The sequence below is a fragment of the Gymnogyps californianus genome, chromosome 4 (genome assembly GCF_018139145.2).
Source record: "Gymnogyps californianus isolate 813 chromosome 4, ASM1813914v2, whole genome shotgun sequence".
Classification (NCBI taxonomy): domain Eukaryota; kingdom Metazoa; phylum Chordata; class Aves; order Accipitriformes; family Cathartidae; genus Gymnogyps; species Gymnogyps californianus.
In genome coordinates, this window is record NC_059474.1 from 53,996,405 (window position 1) to 54,012,726 (window position 16,322).

The window sequence follows — 16,322 nt, forward strand, 5'->3', positions numbered from 1 at the left end:
GCTTCCACGTTTTTCATTGTTTTTCTGAGCTTTCACGTTATCTTAGAAATAGATTTTTGAGCTTTGTATTGGCTGGAGAACAGCAGGCTGGTACAGAGCACAGTCTGGGTAACACCACATACGGTGTGACGGCCACACTGTACAAAGAAAGCAAATTCAAAACACTACTTACAGCTCTGAAGATGTTTTTATTGGACATTCCCATGAATGGACTACAAGAGACACAAGGCAGAATAAGCAGGATGCCCTCGGAGAGTTGAAGAGGAGGAACGTGATGGCTGGCACGAGCACCACCATGCAGCTCAAGCAGTTTCTAGCCAGACCATGTTACAACATTGCGTTGGCAGAAGATTGCATGTCATGTATCTTTTTCTCTTGGTACGCGTGGTCTTGTTAGTGTGTACCAGTAGCCCTCTACAGTAGGGATGCAGCAGGAACAGACTGAACAGTATGGAGCATGAAAAATTCAACTGTTGCCTCTGCCAGTATCAAATAGCTTTAAAAAAGCATGTGTAAGGCTCCAAAAAAGGAAATAAGTGTTTGCAAAGACAATATATGCAAATTTTTCGAAAGAGGAAATTGGAGGCAACTTTTTTATTTTGATGTTGTATAAAGTCTTGTTTCTTACCTTTTCCTTTGTAGATCAAATCAAATATCCAGATACCTGTCTTTGGTTATTGCACTAGGAATCATACTGGTTTCACTCAGCATCCTGAAGAGTCAGCCCTACTGTACAAAATCAGTTGAAAGTTCATATGGTTGCAGATTAGTTTTGAGCATTTTCTCATAGGAATATAGCTCTTATTTCTTTGGAAATAATCCCATTGGTAAACAACAGCGGCAATAAACTTTCCAACAAGAAACTGGATACATAGTTCTGAATGTGCAGATATCTCTTATTTTCATTGCCAGTTTCCAAACATGGAATTAGATTAGGTAATGATGGAGCAGAAACTGAAGTACCATTTTGTAGAGAAAAGCATCTAAGTACAAAATGTTGTGAGCATGTTCTGACTGCAGTGTCTGATATTTACAGCTTAATATCAGAAAGAAAAAAAGCTGATTACTAACAGTAGCTATAGGTCATCTCTAACAGTTACATACTAGCATGGATATGATAGTTATGTGTTACGTGAAGGGGGTGTGATGTATTAAATGACCATGTTATCTGGAATAAATGTCAATTACCAGATTACTTCTCCTTGCATTAAAGTTACAAGCTAACTAAATTATTTCAAGGATATGAAATAATAATCTGTGGGTTTTTTTAAAATAATATTCCTTTGTTATATATCTGTGCAGATCACAATTACAGGGAATTTTTAGCAGTGGTTAGTCAACTTGTAAGACAAATATCAGGATAATTAATTACTCTCAACTGTTATATCTCTACCTTGGAGTGAAATTCTTGCTATCTTTCCATTAGGGGACCAAATTTTGCTGCTCTTTGCATATAGTTTTTGTCAAGTTTCCTGTCTTTTTTTGTGACATGCTATGATAAAACCTATGTATCCTGGTAGCAACTTCATGACCTCTTCGGTGGCCCTTTCTCTGAAAAAAAAAATCACAAATTGCTGGTTGTATGCCATCTCTTTTAATAGTCTGTTCTCTATCGGCATTTTTTGTTTTGCCTATAAAGTAAACAAGAGGAAGCCTGAAAAATATTGAAACCTTCTCGTGATGGCGCTCATTGGAAAACATATATTGAGTTGGATAAATGAGAGCCAGGCCACTGTGGTGTATCCCATATCGCAGGTAGACCCACTTTAAAGTGAGGTGGGGAGCAGAAGGCTCCAGCTCCAGTGTGCATTTCACATCCTGACCTTGGAAGCCGCTGTCAACCATCTGGAAATAGTTACAAATTCTGTATTGCTCAGAATCTTTATTTTATTTGTAATTCCAGGATTTTCTTTTTTCTTCCACCTTTCTACTGTCATATCCTATGTAGCCTGAATATTGCTTTGCGCCTGGCTGAAATAATATTGTTTGCCAGCTTACAATCAAAGGGAGTACAGAGAAAAACAGCTGAGCCGTATTAGGCAGAGGCAGTCTGGACTACATTTCTTTACTGCTGAATAACACGCCACAGGTGCAGGATTAGCCCAGCGTACAGTGCAGTGTTTGCTTAGCGGAGCCCCCGAGCCGCCCTCTGCCTCCTCACATGACTCTCATCTTCGGGGAATCTGGCAGCGATGTAGCAAGCCCATGAAAACCCAGTGTAAGTAGAAAGCTTAGCTTTTCAGCTCACAAAGCACTTGCGCTTTTTTTCCCCCCTCTTTTTTTCCCCTTTTTCTTCTTTTTCACTTTTTCTTTTTTCTGTCTTTTATTTTCTTTTTAATTTTTTTTTAAAAGCCTGGTTTGAGCAGAACACTAAAGAGACTGAAAAAAAATAAAATAATGAAGTTCAGTGGGTTTGGGGAAAGGTCAAAGAGGAAAATGCGTGACTGAAAAAAAAGCAGCATCGTTGGCATGCTGGCGAGATGCGGGGCTGCCCCACGGGGCAGCAGGGAGCTGGCTGCTCGTGACGCACGCTGTCTTGCATTTGAAGCTCCAGTTCTTGCGGGGAGTTGGCGGGGACAGACATACTGGAGATTTCCTATACGTTTGCTTGGACTGTGGGTCAGAGTTTGTATGGTGTCAGGGGTCTGCTGCAAACCTTTAGGTGTGCTTTGGTTAGTATAGTTTTGAGGAGAGAGGTCGTAGATTTATGGAGAAAATACTGCAGGTAAAAGATTTCCTATTCCCTTTTTTGGTGAGGAACGAGGAAAAAAAAAAGATATTTTTAGAAGACCTGGTAATTGGTGTTCAGCCTGACAATGAATTTAAAAGGATGTTTCTCTTTTTCTCCTGAAATATGCTTTTATATTAATCTTTGGGTTTGAAGTTAATTTAAAAATAAACGTTTTGGCAATAATAGACCAATTTTGATGCCAGGTTTGTGCTTTGAGAATGAATTTACAGAGCTGGGACTGGTTTTAGCTTTAGCAATAGACACCTTTCTGTCTAATTTTAAAGGTACTTTGGCCATATATAGTGCATGTGTATGTCAGTAATGCTTATTAAAATGCTGCATCTGTTCTATACGTTTTAAATACTAATTAATTGGGAAAATAGACAAATAATAAAAACAAATGTACTTTTTCTACTAAAACTTTTCATCACTGTTCATAGTGGGTGCTGAAAAAACCCCAGTTTTATGTTTGACCAGAATTGTTTCTTGCTTCGTACTCTGTAGAGAAAGTCTAAGGAGCGAAAGGTGGTCATGCAGCTCTTGAAAACTTCTGGTGAAGGGGAAGAGCACGTGGGATACAAGTTTTAAGGATGTTTGCAATTCACTTTTCTTTCTTAGACTTTGAGGTGCTTTACGAAGAGCATTTTTGAAGATGTAGCCATATGACATTGGAAAAAACCAAAGCAAGCAAACCCAGTGGGGCTGATGGCTGGTTCCTTCTCTTCCAGAGAATGGAGTGGGTGGGCGAGCATGGCAGCCTGCCAGCGGGGACTGGTTGATGGTTTGGTGGCAGTGTCCTAGGGCGCGGGTGACATGTGCGTCCTTCCCACCCAGACACAAGCTCAGCAGATGCTCTGAAGCAGTCAGACAGGGAAATGCTTTTAGGCCACTTGAACGCTTCAGGAAAACCATAGCGTTTATGTCTGCGGTCAAAATTGATTATTGTTGTTCCATGCATGCAGTTAATTTTGGTTTGCAATAGAGATGCTTTCCTCCCCCTTTGAATGGATTTATTTGTTTTCTGTCAAAGTGAATAAGTCAATGACACTTTCTGTTGCATTCAGCCACGTTTGCAGAAGATAAGATTTGTGCCTCAGCCCTCCTTCGCGAATACAAAGATCTTCTTCATTGCTTATGATTTCTACACATGCAGTTCAAATCCCTACTCAGCGTGTGTGGCAAGGCCAACAGTAGCGGCAGTCAGTTCAATTCGGTCCCTGCCTTGGCAGCTGAACAGGACAAGAATTTATACTGTCACTTGTTCAATTACTTCAAACACTGCTTGGCCTGGTGACTTGGCAGGGTGGCATTTGCCTCCAGGAAGAAAAATTCTTGCAGATCCTTGAGCGCTTCATTCAGCAACAGTTAGTTGCTGAGTATGTTGTAAAACTGTGGGATTTAGGGATGCTGATGGCATCTGCCCATGAAAAATTATCAAAATATACTAGTGATTTTTTCAGACACTAAATAATCTGTCCTTCTGGGAGACAGGCACTTGAGGTAAAGTGGGGAGGGGAGTTCGTAGGAAGCAGCATCATCCCCCATGATTTGGGAAGCACTTGTGATAAGCTAATCAATAAACCAAGTTTAAAGAAAGTTATATATGTATGGCCATAAAATTTTTAAAAAGCCATTAAAAATATAGCATGCTTATGCCATAAGACAGCTATATATGCCAGTTTTGTTTTTTGTGAATGTCTACATTGTTTCATTTATTCTTATGAGAAGTGAGAGGGAACAGCTCCAATGTAGTAGGACTGAGAAAGGAGTCAGTGATTTATGAAGTAGGCTGCTCTTTAGGCTGAGCTGGGGATATGTCACATGTGCTTATGAACAGCCAAACCCAGTCAGTTAGAAGGGCACTGACACCTCTGAATAATGTTGGCACTGTTTTCTGCAAGCATGGCATGTGCACATGCTAATTGTATTTTAATATACAGGTGCAGTCTTTGATGTTGGTGTGAGAATGGCTAGCTGATATTTTTATCTTCCAGGTGCTATTTTTGTCTTGACTACTGGCATGGTGCTCTTGGGTTTCTTTTCATTGGAAAAGGGAACAGGAGTGACAATGATTTATTAAACATATCTAAGAGAGCCAGAGGGTCAAAGCTGTCTATTGCTGTTTCTTTTACATGCCGTTGTCTGAATGCCTCAATCTAAATATCATCTGAAATGATAATAAGTAAAAATCTACAGCTTGCCCATTGTAATCTTTGATGCTTTCCTAAAGATCAGATAGCAAAGCATAGTTTAGTAGTAATGGTATCACATTGCATTGCTTCCTGTCTGTATTTTTTTTTTCCCTGTTGCTAGTGTTCAGGAGAGTTTTCAAGATTGCTTGTAGTGATGTTTGCATAATCTCCTGATGGTGGCATTCGGTGTTTGCTGCTTGGAAATGCAAGTGTGTGGGGGGATTTGCAGCTTAAAAGCAGAAATAACTAGCTTTGGATGTTAGCAGCAATCTTCCTATCTTTCTTTACATAAAAATTTTCTAAATGAAGAGTGTGGCAGAGACTCTGCTGTTTGTAGCTTAATATCCAGACAACTTGTTTCACGTCTTTGTACCGGAGCTTCCATTCACTGTTTTGATCAGGTGATGCTCATAGCTGGGAGATGGGGTTTTGCAGCTGGCATAGTTTCATGAGTTTTGATTACATTTAGCTACACATTTTCCCAAGATGCTGTTGAGGAAGAGATGTTAGAGCTCAGGTACATAAAAGTGATGAGTGATAAAAATAACCTCTTTCAAAGAAACTGCTTCAGCAATTTCACTGAAATAGTTAATTTTGTTTCCTGTGGTAAGGAATATTGTAAGTTTGATGAAGACATGAGACTATCCTTTAATGTGCCTTTGTACACTGTACATATTCAGTAGCTTATTTTCTGTCGGAAGCTATCCTGTAAAGTAAATGTAGGCACTCAATATGAACCAAATTGATAAGCGAAGCAACATATAAAGTAATGCCACCGTGGAAAACTTAGATTTCTGCATGTTGTCTCACAAAGCTAGGGTAGTGTTCCTTTGAAATAAATATCCCTTTGTAATTATTTAGTGGTACCTTAAATACTAACACTTTGGGGAGATCAGAAGAGGTCTGATCTAGCTGCACCTGCATCTCCTCTGTTTTTTTTCAATTGATGCTCTGTTATGGCTCAAAATCCCTCTGGGGATGAAGTCAGAAGAGCCAGTCCTTCTCAGATCGGACCTTGGATCTCACCTTAGTATTCCTCAAATATTTGCATCTCCCTGTTCCAGTTTTAATACCTGTAATCCTCATATATGCATCAAACAGTAGTGCTTTTACACAAATGTTTGCAAAATGTTTGCTCATTTTGAATTGACACACAATTCAGAAAAGAATAGTGGTAGCTCCAACACATTTTACCTGTGCTGTGTTAAATGTGGCTCTTGAAAAGAGGTTAGAGATAACGAAAATATGTTGATATCTTAATGAGAATTAGGTGAAATACCTTTTCATTAATCTTTGCAAATATTAAAAACTTACATTTTAAAAGCTTTTCTTTTTCATGGAACATTTATAGATGGAACCAAAGGATTGTAGAAGGTAGAATTAAGTGAGAGATTTGACAGAGTTGGGGAAATTCTTTATTAATGGGGAATTACAGTGGGTAGGGGTAGACTTTACTGAGTCCAAGCTGGCAGGCTAAAACATTTTGCATGTACTTTCCTTTGGAAGTTTTAAAGAAGTCTTTCTTTCGTGCTTTTTTTTTTCTATTCTGTTGGTACGCTATCTCATGCTATGAAAAATGTGCCAACCAATTCTCATTTTCTTCCAAATGAAAAATATGTCAAAGATTAACTGTAGATAGCAGAAATGAGAGGAAACCAGGAAAAAGTAACACTCAATCGAACTGTGATGTAACAGTGGACAGCAAATAACATGTGCATTTTCCATGGGCTATGACACCAAAGAAGCCTTTGCATTTTTAAGTTGCAAATAGTATGGTATGAGTATTAATTTGAAGGATCTTGTCTCAGTGGCTTTGTCACAGCTTGTTACATTCCATGCTGAACTTAACTAATTTAGCTAATAATGTCATGTGTGATTAAGATGATTTAAACAGACTTTTTGGAGAAGGGTGCTTATCCTTTTAAAACCAAATGCAAAAGCAATTTCTGAAAAATAAATACATTATTTTAAGTAGTGCCGTATACATGTAGCTATATTGGCACTCAGTGGCAATTCTATGAATATGGACAGAAACAGTTTTTAAGAAAACTGCCTTGACAGATTGTTTAAAATTACATCAGTCTGTAAACCTTATTTGTTTGCATCATGAATAGAAGCAAAACCACCCCAAATTTTGAAATATACAGATGAGAAGGAGCAATGTGTAGGTTCTACATACTTTGGTGTACAGGAAATCCAGCATAGGTGGGGAATGAAGCAAATCATACATGATAAGCCCAACAATGCTACATTTTTTTTAGTATGCCTTTTTATTACAGTGGATGTATATCAGGGTACAGCTATTTTCAAACACCATTTGATACCAACCTCAGTTTGGGCTCACTAGTGCAATACAGTCACACACTGAAAAGTAAAGCACGTTGTTTTCATTTTTCTGGTGTTTTTATGCCAGATTTTGTTTACTGTGGTTTTGGATCAAAAATATGCAGGTCTCGGTATCTGACCTTTCCTTGAGTTTTATGGTAGCCTTGAATATCCAGCAAAGGGAAACTGTCATGATCCATTTTTCCTTCTCTGTTATATGATTGGCACCAATAAAAAGTGTTTTACTGTTACCTCTTGACTATTTTACACAGTAGATCAGGCTGAGTTAAGAGGTGTAATTTATTTCAACTTCTTTAACTGCGCTATGTTTTCATTGCTGACAATTTGCCAAAAAATATCCCGTGGAAATTCTTTTATCTGATGACTGTAAAGTACAGTGAGTTAGCAGTTAGTTATTTCCCTTTCTCTTAAAACAATCATGTCAATGGTATAACCCTGGCCTGGTGGGAAGTCATCAGGCTGTAGTTTATGATATAGCATAGGAAACTCTAGCAGGGTGTTGCATGATAGTTTTGTATTTTAATAAAAGTATGATTTGAGGAAAAGCACACTAACTGTATAGGCTAGTGCAGGGTATAGATGAAGTAACCTTGTGGTTTAAAATTTCCATCCAACAGTTTTATCAAGTTGACTGATTTTTCTTTTGAGGTTTGGGTGTGTTTGTTTTTTTTTTTTTTTAATTACTGTTCAGACACTTTTGTATGAGTGTACTTAATTTCCAGTCCAAAGCAGCAGTTGAAACAGCCACTCCATGATGTGCAAAGCTTCCTAGGTGTGTACCTTCTCTGAAGCAGTAAGCATCGCTCCCCATCAGTGGGTGCTGTTGCTAGCCAAATGCTGTTATTGGCCTGGGAAAATGTGAATGGATGGTACTGCATTAATCTGAGGCTTCAAATACCCTATGTAGAAAGAGGAGTGAGCACAGCACTCTGGGGTTTTTTTTGGTTGGTTTGGGGTTTTTTGTTTGTTTGGAGTTTTTTTGGGTTGTTTTTTTTTTTTCTTTTTCTGAACAGACTTGTTTGTGGCCCTTAGCATCTGTTTCGGGAAGGAGCAAGTCTGACACTTACTCCTGACAGACCCATGCAAGGTCATGGAAGATCTGCTTTTTCACTGCATAGACAGCACATAAATCACACAGCTGTGGCACAGAAATCAATCTGTTAAGATAACTATTGCTAATTATTCATCCTCTGGGAACAGGATGGCTTAAGATTTGGACTACAGAATAACAGAATACAGAGCTTTTCACCTCCTACATTACCGGACTTGTTGAATCAGAGCAGCACCCAAAAGTCATTACCATCTGATGGCTGTGGGCCGGTGTGAAATGAGTTATTGGGCTTTATCCAGATTCTAGTGGAGAAATTCCTGTCCAAATCGCATAACTATGGCTGCAGTTGGCAGGGGCTGGACTGCTTATTGGCAGCCACGGCAGAGAGCTTGAGGACTGAATGTACACTAAGAGATGGGCTCTCTAGATCAAATTTTTTTTGCACCTACATGAGTCAATGCAAAGCTTAAATAGATGATTTTCCTTCTGTGTGTGAGGTGCCACTGTCTACAGACCAGTCAAACCAACATTAAACAGCATTATTTAAAACCAAGATATAATTCATCCTGATGGTTACTTCACTGTGATTGTGGAGTGGGGATCTGTGATCACTTCTCTATCATTTAAAAAAAAAGATAGCAAAACAAACTGAAAAACCATGGAAGGGTTTGCCACATGAGAAAGTATTTAGATGCGAAAGCTTAGTGCTCATAGATTACCATGAAGTCTAGGAGGTATGGGAGGCAAAATGGAAGAATATATCTAAGAAGGATTATTTGTTGGCGTGGAGGTTAGTAGGGGTTTAGACTAGACATTAGTCATTCTCATGGTCATCCGGGGTAATGCTTTCATTTTACAGCACTTTATTTTCCTCATTTTCCTTCTCCTGGCTTCAGGATCTTTGTAGACATGCCTTTCTGTAAAGGAGCTCAGGTGAAGCAAAGCACGGAGAGAGAGACACACTAACACATTTGCAAAAAAACAACAGTAGCATGCTACTTCTGAGCACACAGTCCCCATTCTCAGGTAGAGATTCGTAGCAGAGGTCATCACATCACAATTTGGAGTGGTCCCAGTCCTATAGAGGAAAATATTTCTCAGGAGCAGTACTCCAGAGAGACATAAAAGCCCCAGTGGCTGCCTGCCTGTCCTTGTGGTGGCAGCGCTTTGTACATGCTGGTGAATTTTAGTGGAAAAAGAGGGATAAGCTGAGAAAATCAACTAAATTTGATGAAGGTGTACCAGTCTGATGGTGACCTTCAGGCTCTCGACTGTTTTGATTAACTCACTGATGCAGTCAGTAAGTTTCTCCGCAGACTACAATAACCTTATTTCTGATACCACTGTTTTTCTGCAGTTGTCCCAAGCTGTGCTCAATTCATCAGGGACAGGAAGCTGGCCATAAGCAGACTGCAACAGAATAGGCTACAGCAGAGAAGCAGCCAAATGTAAATAGCCTGAAATCCCTTGCTTTCAGGGCACTTGGACATAGCTCCTTAGGAGAGCTTTCAAAACCCAAAGGGCTTCTAATCCCTAGACAGAGCCAGGGCTGCATGACCAACGTGTACTTGTTACCGCACAGCAGCAAATGCAAGAGGAGTAGGCTGTTCACCATCTCAAACTGTGCATTTCACACCTAAAATCAGGAGGAGCTTGTTGCCAAACTGAAAAGCTCTTGTAGGTTTCTTCCTACATGTTACATTTTCGGGAAGGGACTGCTGAAAATCTTTCTGCTTCGAAGTCAAGCAGACATAGAAATCAAAAGACCTTGTGGAAACTCAACTCTAAGTTGGAGAAGAAGTGTTCTTACATGTTCCATGGTCATCTGCTGGGTGAGACATCTGAATTTCAGAGGCAAAAGATCTGCCCATCTTTTTAGCTAGCAGCCAGGAATTTAAGGCATGAAAGGAAGAAGAGAATGGAGTAAGAAGAGTTTTTGTTTTTAGAAGATAGGCAAGGGCCTGATTGAAAGTGTCTTATTCCTACCTCTTTTAAATTTTACTTGATTTAATGTATTCAACACTAAACGGCAGTGATTTTACACTAGTTTTGACCCTGGGCATTAGCTGAAAGCAAAATCCTAGGTTACATCCCTACTTCAGACTCTTGGAAAGTGTAAATTTGAATGCCAGCCTATTTGTCCTAAGTTTTCTAAAAACCAAACTACATCTCTAAATAGCCACCTGTGATGCTTTGATGGTACTTCAGATTTCTGATTCTAATTCAGCAGCTCCCACCTGTCTTGTTTTAACTAAGACTACAACCAGGTGTAGGGTGGTAAGCTGTTGTTTATGGCAAGTTCTGCAGAAGCTGTTCAAGATCACATCCCTGATGAATGATGGGCACAGATTGCATTGGAGTATGACTGCCTTACAAGTTTGTTGAAAAAAGGAATGACCTACAGTTGTATGTATTATGAGGAAGGTATTTAGTTGTCTAAATTTAACATCTTCAGGCACTTTCAAATGTGTAATTAAACCTTTCCTTTTTTTTTGTGCTAGGTGTAAAAGCTTTTGTTTTTGCACTCCTTGCTGGGGAAAGATCCCTGCTGGAACTGTAGATAGCTTGTAGAAAGAGCCATGGAAATGATACACAGAGCAAACTATTTCACTCAGTTGCCTCATGAGCTAGAAGTTCACTTCGTTGCCTCATGAGCTTGAAGTCTGAAAGTCCTTGACAGGAATATTAATAGTTGAATATTCCCCATTCGATGGTAACAAAGTAATACAGACAAAAATTGCCAATTGAAAGAGAATTTACTTGATCTTTAATCCTGTGACCCAGGGAGCAAGCATCTGTTTATACTAATTTGTTGTACATAGGCTGCACTTTAAAGTTTCATAATTATATTATGAGAAACAAACAACAGTGCATTTTTTTTCTTAATTTAAGCACCTACTGCATCTTAAGGTACAGCTATGAGTGCACAGATATACAATGCATCTTGAGTGAACTAATCCATTTAGTTCTAATTTTGCCCAATGTTAGTAAAAACAGTATGGGACTTTGACATCCAGTTGTGTCATGAATCGAATTAATATCTTGATGCTGGGCACAAGGGTTACAAGCCCATAGTTTGTATATGTTTCGTAACTAGTTTTCTGGTTTGACTTTAAGAAGAGGTGAGCTAATCAAAAATCCAGTTGGTTTCAGTGGAATACCTAGGTACTGAGCAAAGATCAAGCCGTGTGAGTTTTGTATTTCATAGGTGTTATAGTCTGATACGGTGAATGATTGTCTTTCATGTGTATCACCTTAATATTATTAATATACCTCTTATGCAAGGAGTGGAAGGGCTATAATGTTCAAAAAGCTAACACTTCTCTGAATAAGCTGTTCTTATGTGCAAAGCCTCACTTCTCCCAGAGCTAACAAGTTTCAGCTTTTTCCTAGTTTGCTAGGGACAAGCTTGCATGTCTCTTGTTACACTGAAGAAAACTAAAGCCTGTCTGCCAGTTGTTGCCAGTGCCTGTCCATTTGCAGGGCTTTCCTACCAGAGCTGGCACAGGAGAGGAGGGGTGTGCAGCTGGGAGGCATGACGTGCACGCTTGTGGTCAGAGCTGGTCCCATGCACCCAGGAGCACAGACTGGACTTTGTTAGTCCTCCTAAGGGCATGGGCTGGTTGAACAGCCCTGCTCTTCCTCCAGCCTTTCACTGCTTCAGGACCTTTCGGCCTGTTCTCGCCTCAGTTGTTGCTTGCCATCCAAGCCCTGAAGTGTAGCTACTTGTTCCCATCACCTCTGCCTGTTTGCCCACTCCATCTCTCTGTAGGGAGCTGAAAAGGATACAGTTTTCTGTCAGCTCAGCAATGTATCAGTCCCGATGATGGAGGTTTGGGGAAGATTTTAATTAGAGTCAAAGCAGCAGTTCAGGAGCCAATCAAAATAATAATAATGCCAATTGTTTCTAAAGGCTTAACAGTAAATCAAGAATTTCAAGCCTGCTCTTCAACTACTCTGTTGGAGACAACTGTTCGTAAATGACCCTTGAGTAAGATATCTTACAGGGAAGCAAAAGGAAAGTGAGAAACTGCCAGTTGAAGCTTTTCATGCTGATCTCATTTCTGTCTTTAATCCTTAAAATATTCACAAGCACTGAAAGCTGATATGTATGAGTAGAGCTGGTGGGGGGATGTCGCTTAAACAGCTCCTAGCCCATCACCAACATCTCTAGCTGTACTCCACCAGCTCCGTGGAGATTCAGTACTCTGATATTTTTAGAAGTGATCACCTCCATATATTTCAGCATTGTTCATTCTAAAACACGTTCTTGCCTTTTACTTTGTTTGTAGAATTTTTATAGAAATGAACTGTTTTTCCCTGTTTTCCAAGTAGTGCTTATGCAATTCAGTGACAGAAAGTGCTGTTGAACTTGACAGAACATCAGTTTCTGTTAGATCTTTGTTAAATTGTATGCCCGTGTTCTGCTCTGCCTGGAGTACCATAAATTCCTCTCATTTTTATGGGGTTCAGTGGATGTAGATACGTGCCAAGTATAGAGACAAAGAAAGCACAAAAGCGTAACCAAGGATTTGACCTGCATAATGCAATAGGAGAAAAGCTGTACTCTGCAATCTGAAAAGCACAACATATCTCTTTGGCAGCAGCAGAACTTGAACACCAGCACCTTTGATCTAATGCCACTGAGGTCCAATAAGCTTCAAACATGGTGACCATTTCAGAGGCTTCCACAGAAAACTGCTCTGTAGTGAACACCGGGCGCAAATAACTTTCTCAAATTTTGATGGGTAGAAATACTTTAAAGCCTTCATTCCAAGTCTTGCAATCCAGCCTAGAACTGTTTTTCCCCCCTCCCCCTTATGTTTATAGCCAATTTTCTAGACAACATGCCCTTGCGAAGTTCTGGCAAGTTGAGCATGGAGACCAGAAAAGAAGATGGTGAGAGCACAGCACCTGCCCCTCCGCAGAAGAAGCTGTCCTGTCAGTGCCACCACCACTGTCCTGAGGACTCAGTCAACAGCACCTGCAGGTTTGTGGGATATATATTTGGTGGTGAAACATGGGAAAACCTGTTTGTGGTAGCTCAGCAGTCCCAAGTTGGGTGTTGCAGTTTTGTTTAAGCAGTAATATGTAAATTAGTTGTTTATACATTGTGTCTAAAAATCAGAGGTAATTTTTACCTAGGTATCAGCTACATATTTATATTTTTAAGTTAGGGTGTTTACATCTTTACGGTTTTAGATAATACTTGTATTAATTCATTGCATATGAAATATTGTGAAGGTAGGAGTTTGTTTTTAAAGGTGCATGCAGTTCATCAGAGGAGACTTAATGGAGATATATTGAAATGTCAGTAAATGCTTATAAATTTATAATCACTCTCTATGGAACACCATTTATAAGAACCCTGCTCTTGGTGTGTGTCTTTGCAATAGCTGAGCTATCTTTTGTAGGTCCTCAAGGCTTTGGGTTTTTTTCTTGCTTGCATGCTAAAAGGAAAGCGATCTTTTTCTTGATGTGAAGTGTTGAGTATTTTCTTATACTAGCTATAGTCTTCTGTTTGGTTTTGTGTTTAGAGTACTACAAACTTCTCATTTGGGTTGGATTCTGCTTCCTCAGATCCTTCTGCCTCCCTGAGGGAGAGGCATGTCCAGCTGTGCACAGTCCCCTTGAAGGCTCAGCCTTGGTCTGTGTTGCACTGACACTGCCTGAAGCAGCAGAGGTGACTGAGGGTACCTGTCGTGGGACCAAGCTGCTGTTCCCCCATCCAAGAGCAGCTCTTGCTGGACACCTGCTATTGCTGTTGAATGAAGGTAGTGGTCAAACACCTCTGTCTTGGCTTGAGGTGCATGTACAGTTTGCTTTAGCTGCAGCAAAGTAGGGCTGAGCTCTTCATGTTCCACATGGGGATTTTAAACTTTTCTGCTTACTTAGAGCAGGTAAGATACTGGAGATGCTCGCCATCAGCTGTAGCCTAGTGGAGTTGTGGGCATGTGAGAAGCATCGAAGCAGGGCACAGATGTGAGCCCAGCTGGACATGCTGGTTGGGTGTGCAGTGCTGTTTGAGGTGAGACAGTCTAACATTGTGTCAGCTCTTCAAGGCAGTGCGTTAAAAAGATAGATGGGGAAAGCCTAAGGTTGCTGAGGATATTGATTGCTTTGTTGGATTTGAGTGTTGTTTTGTAGCCTGACAATTCTGCTTAGCCTGCAGTTTCACACTGAAGTGTATCAAAGTTTTGATGACAACTGTAAATACCATTTCCCCTTTCTATCCTCATCCTTCAAACCCATGCTCTAGGCAGGAGTTAGACCTAACTGCTCTCACATGGCAGTCAGTTTAAAAAGCTGTAAAAATCCACTCTGATATCAATTTGCAGATCCCCTGCAGCGTGAATCAGCTGTTTCCTGTTCCTGCCCAGCAAGAGCCACTGCTTTCACATGTGCTGTCTCACAGTAACAGGGAAGTTGCAGATGACTTTTAAATCCATGAATTAGGAAGCACAAAGGGATCCATGTTAAGGAACCCATTGAACAAGGTTTATACCCCAGCTGGGTAGGCCTGCTGTTGCACATTGCTTTGTAAGCATCATTGACATCAAGTATTTTTCACGTTACCAGGAACTATGAGTAAATGTCCTGTTAAAACGGATTTGTGCATTTTCCCTCACTGTGGTACTTTAAAGAAACTCTGTTCAGAGTCCCCCTTACAGTGTCAAATGCCAAACTTGTTTTTAGGTGTTAATGCCCAAGGATAGGCAGTTGAGTGGTAATAAAACACAAAGTTATAACCCCTTTTGTCTTCATAATCTCTGCACATTTCAGGCTTGAATGTTCTACTTGAGTGACAAAATCATTTTTTTTCAATTTAGACATCAAAATAATAATTGAAGCTGGAATTTACCCATCAAATATTAATCACTTTTCTGTCCAGGAAAACGGAAACAGTCAAAGACTTGCATAAGAGCTACTCCTCTTTCCTATCCTGTGCTGTCACCTGAGCAGTATCCACCTTGCCACTTGTCCAGTGAGCAACAGCATTAAGTGAAAAATTGCTGAAGAGTTTGGAGTAATATAAAACAAAGCATTTAAATTGACTTAAATTAAATACCCTGCCTGCACGGCTTGTCAGCAATAATCCTTTTCAGGATGGTGATCATTGCTATGGCTCCCCCTACCTTGGTGTGAGAGCTGCAGTGAGGTACAAAGGACAACACCCCTTGTTTTCCCTACATGTGCTTTGCTGTTAGTCTGTAATCATTTGCTTCTTAAATTCCCTGCTACACAGCTGGAATTACGGAGGAAAAGTGAAATGGGACGTTACAGAGAGAAGAGGGTCCTAAGTCTACTGTTGGGAAAGAGTAGTTATTAGGTCTCTGGTTAGCTGGCTGGGTTGAGACCAGGTTTCAAAAGATTTGACCAAGACCAACCAGACTAGCAGGGATTATTCGTTTCCCCTGTGTTTTGGGATCATCCTACTAGTTAGGCAGTAACTTCTATATTTCATCCTAGCCCGAACGACTGTTGGCACAGTTTTAAAGCACTCAGGAATTCTCACTGAACCTTACTATAAAGGAAGTTACCCTATATTGAAGTTCAAGCAGTATCGATTGCACTGTGTTTCTCAGAAGAATAAATGAACTGCTCCGGATTAAAAGTTATTGCATTAATTATCTGCTTCCCTCAGATGTAGCCACTAAAAGCCTTTTACATTTTATATTTTAAAAAAATCAAACCTCTCGTCAGCTCTATCAGTCTGTTAAGCTTTGGGCTATGCTTGGACCTGCAGAGCTTGGATCTGCCAGCCCTGCGGGGACGAGCCAGCACATGCTGGGGCACCCAAGGGCCTGGCAAAGCCTTGACACCTGGGAAATTCACTGAGCACATCCATAGCCAGGGCTTGGGCTCTGGAGAGCATCAGGCACTGTCCCTACCAGGGCTCTCACCAAAGCAGGGAAGCCTTTTGTGTGCCTGGGAGTAAGGAGGGCTCTGAAAGTTCAGTGGGAAAGCATTTCCAGCTGTGTTTAAATTAAAACTCTCAGAA

The 16,322-nt window shown here is 40.3% G+C and overlaps 1 protein-coding gene across 10 annotated transcripts in view; it reads left to right on the forward strand.

The window, feature by feature from the left end:
- The window catches only part of BMPR1B (bone morphogenetic protein receptor type 1B), a 265,710-nt gene that overhangs the window by 221,500 nt on the left and 27,888 nt on the right, over positions 1-16,322 (forward strand). For 9 of the 10 annotated variants that reach the window (XM_050895611.1, XM_050895614.1, XM_050895610.1 and 6 more), the window contains one exon: positions 13,151-13,310. In XM_050895611.1, coding sequence (XP_050751568.1) covers positions 13,168-13,310 — 143 coding nt within the window. In that variant the 5' untranslated portion in view covers positions 13,151-13,167. Of the gene's footprint in view, positions 1-13,150; positions 13,315-16,322 lie in introns of those variants that run through there. The other variant, XM_050895621.1, reaches the window with a different exon arrangement.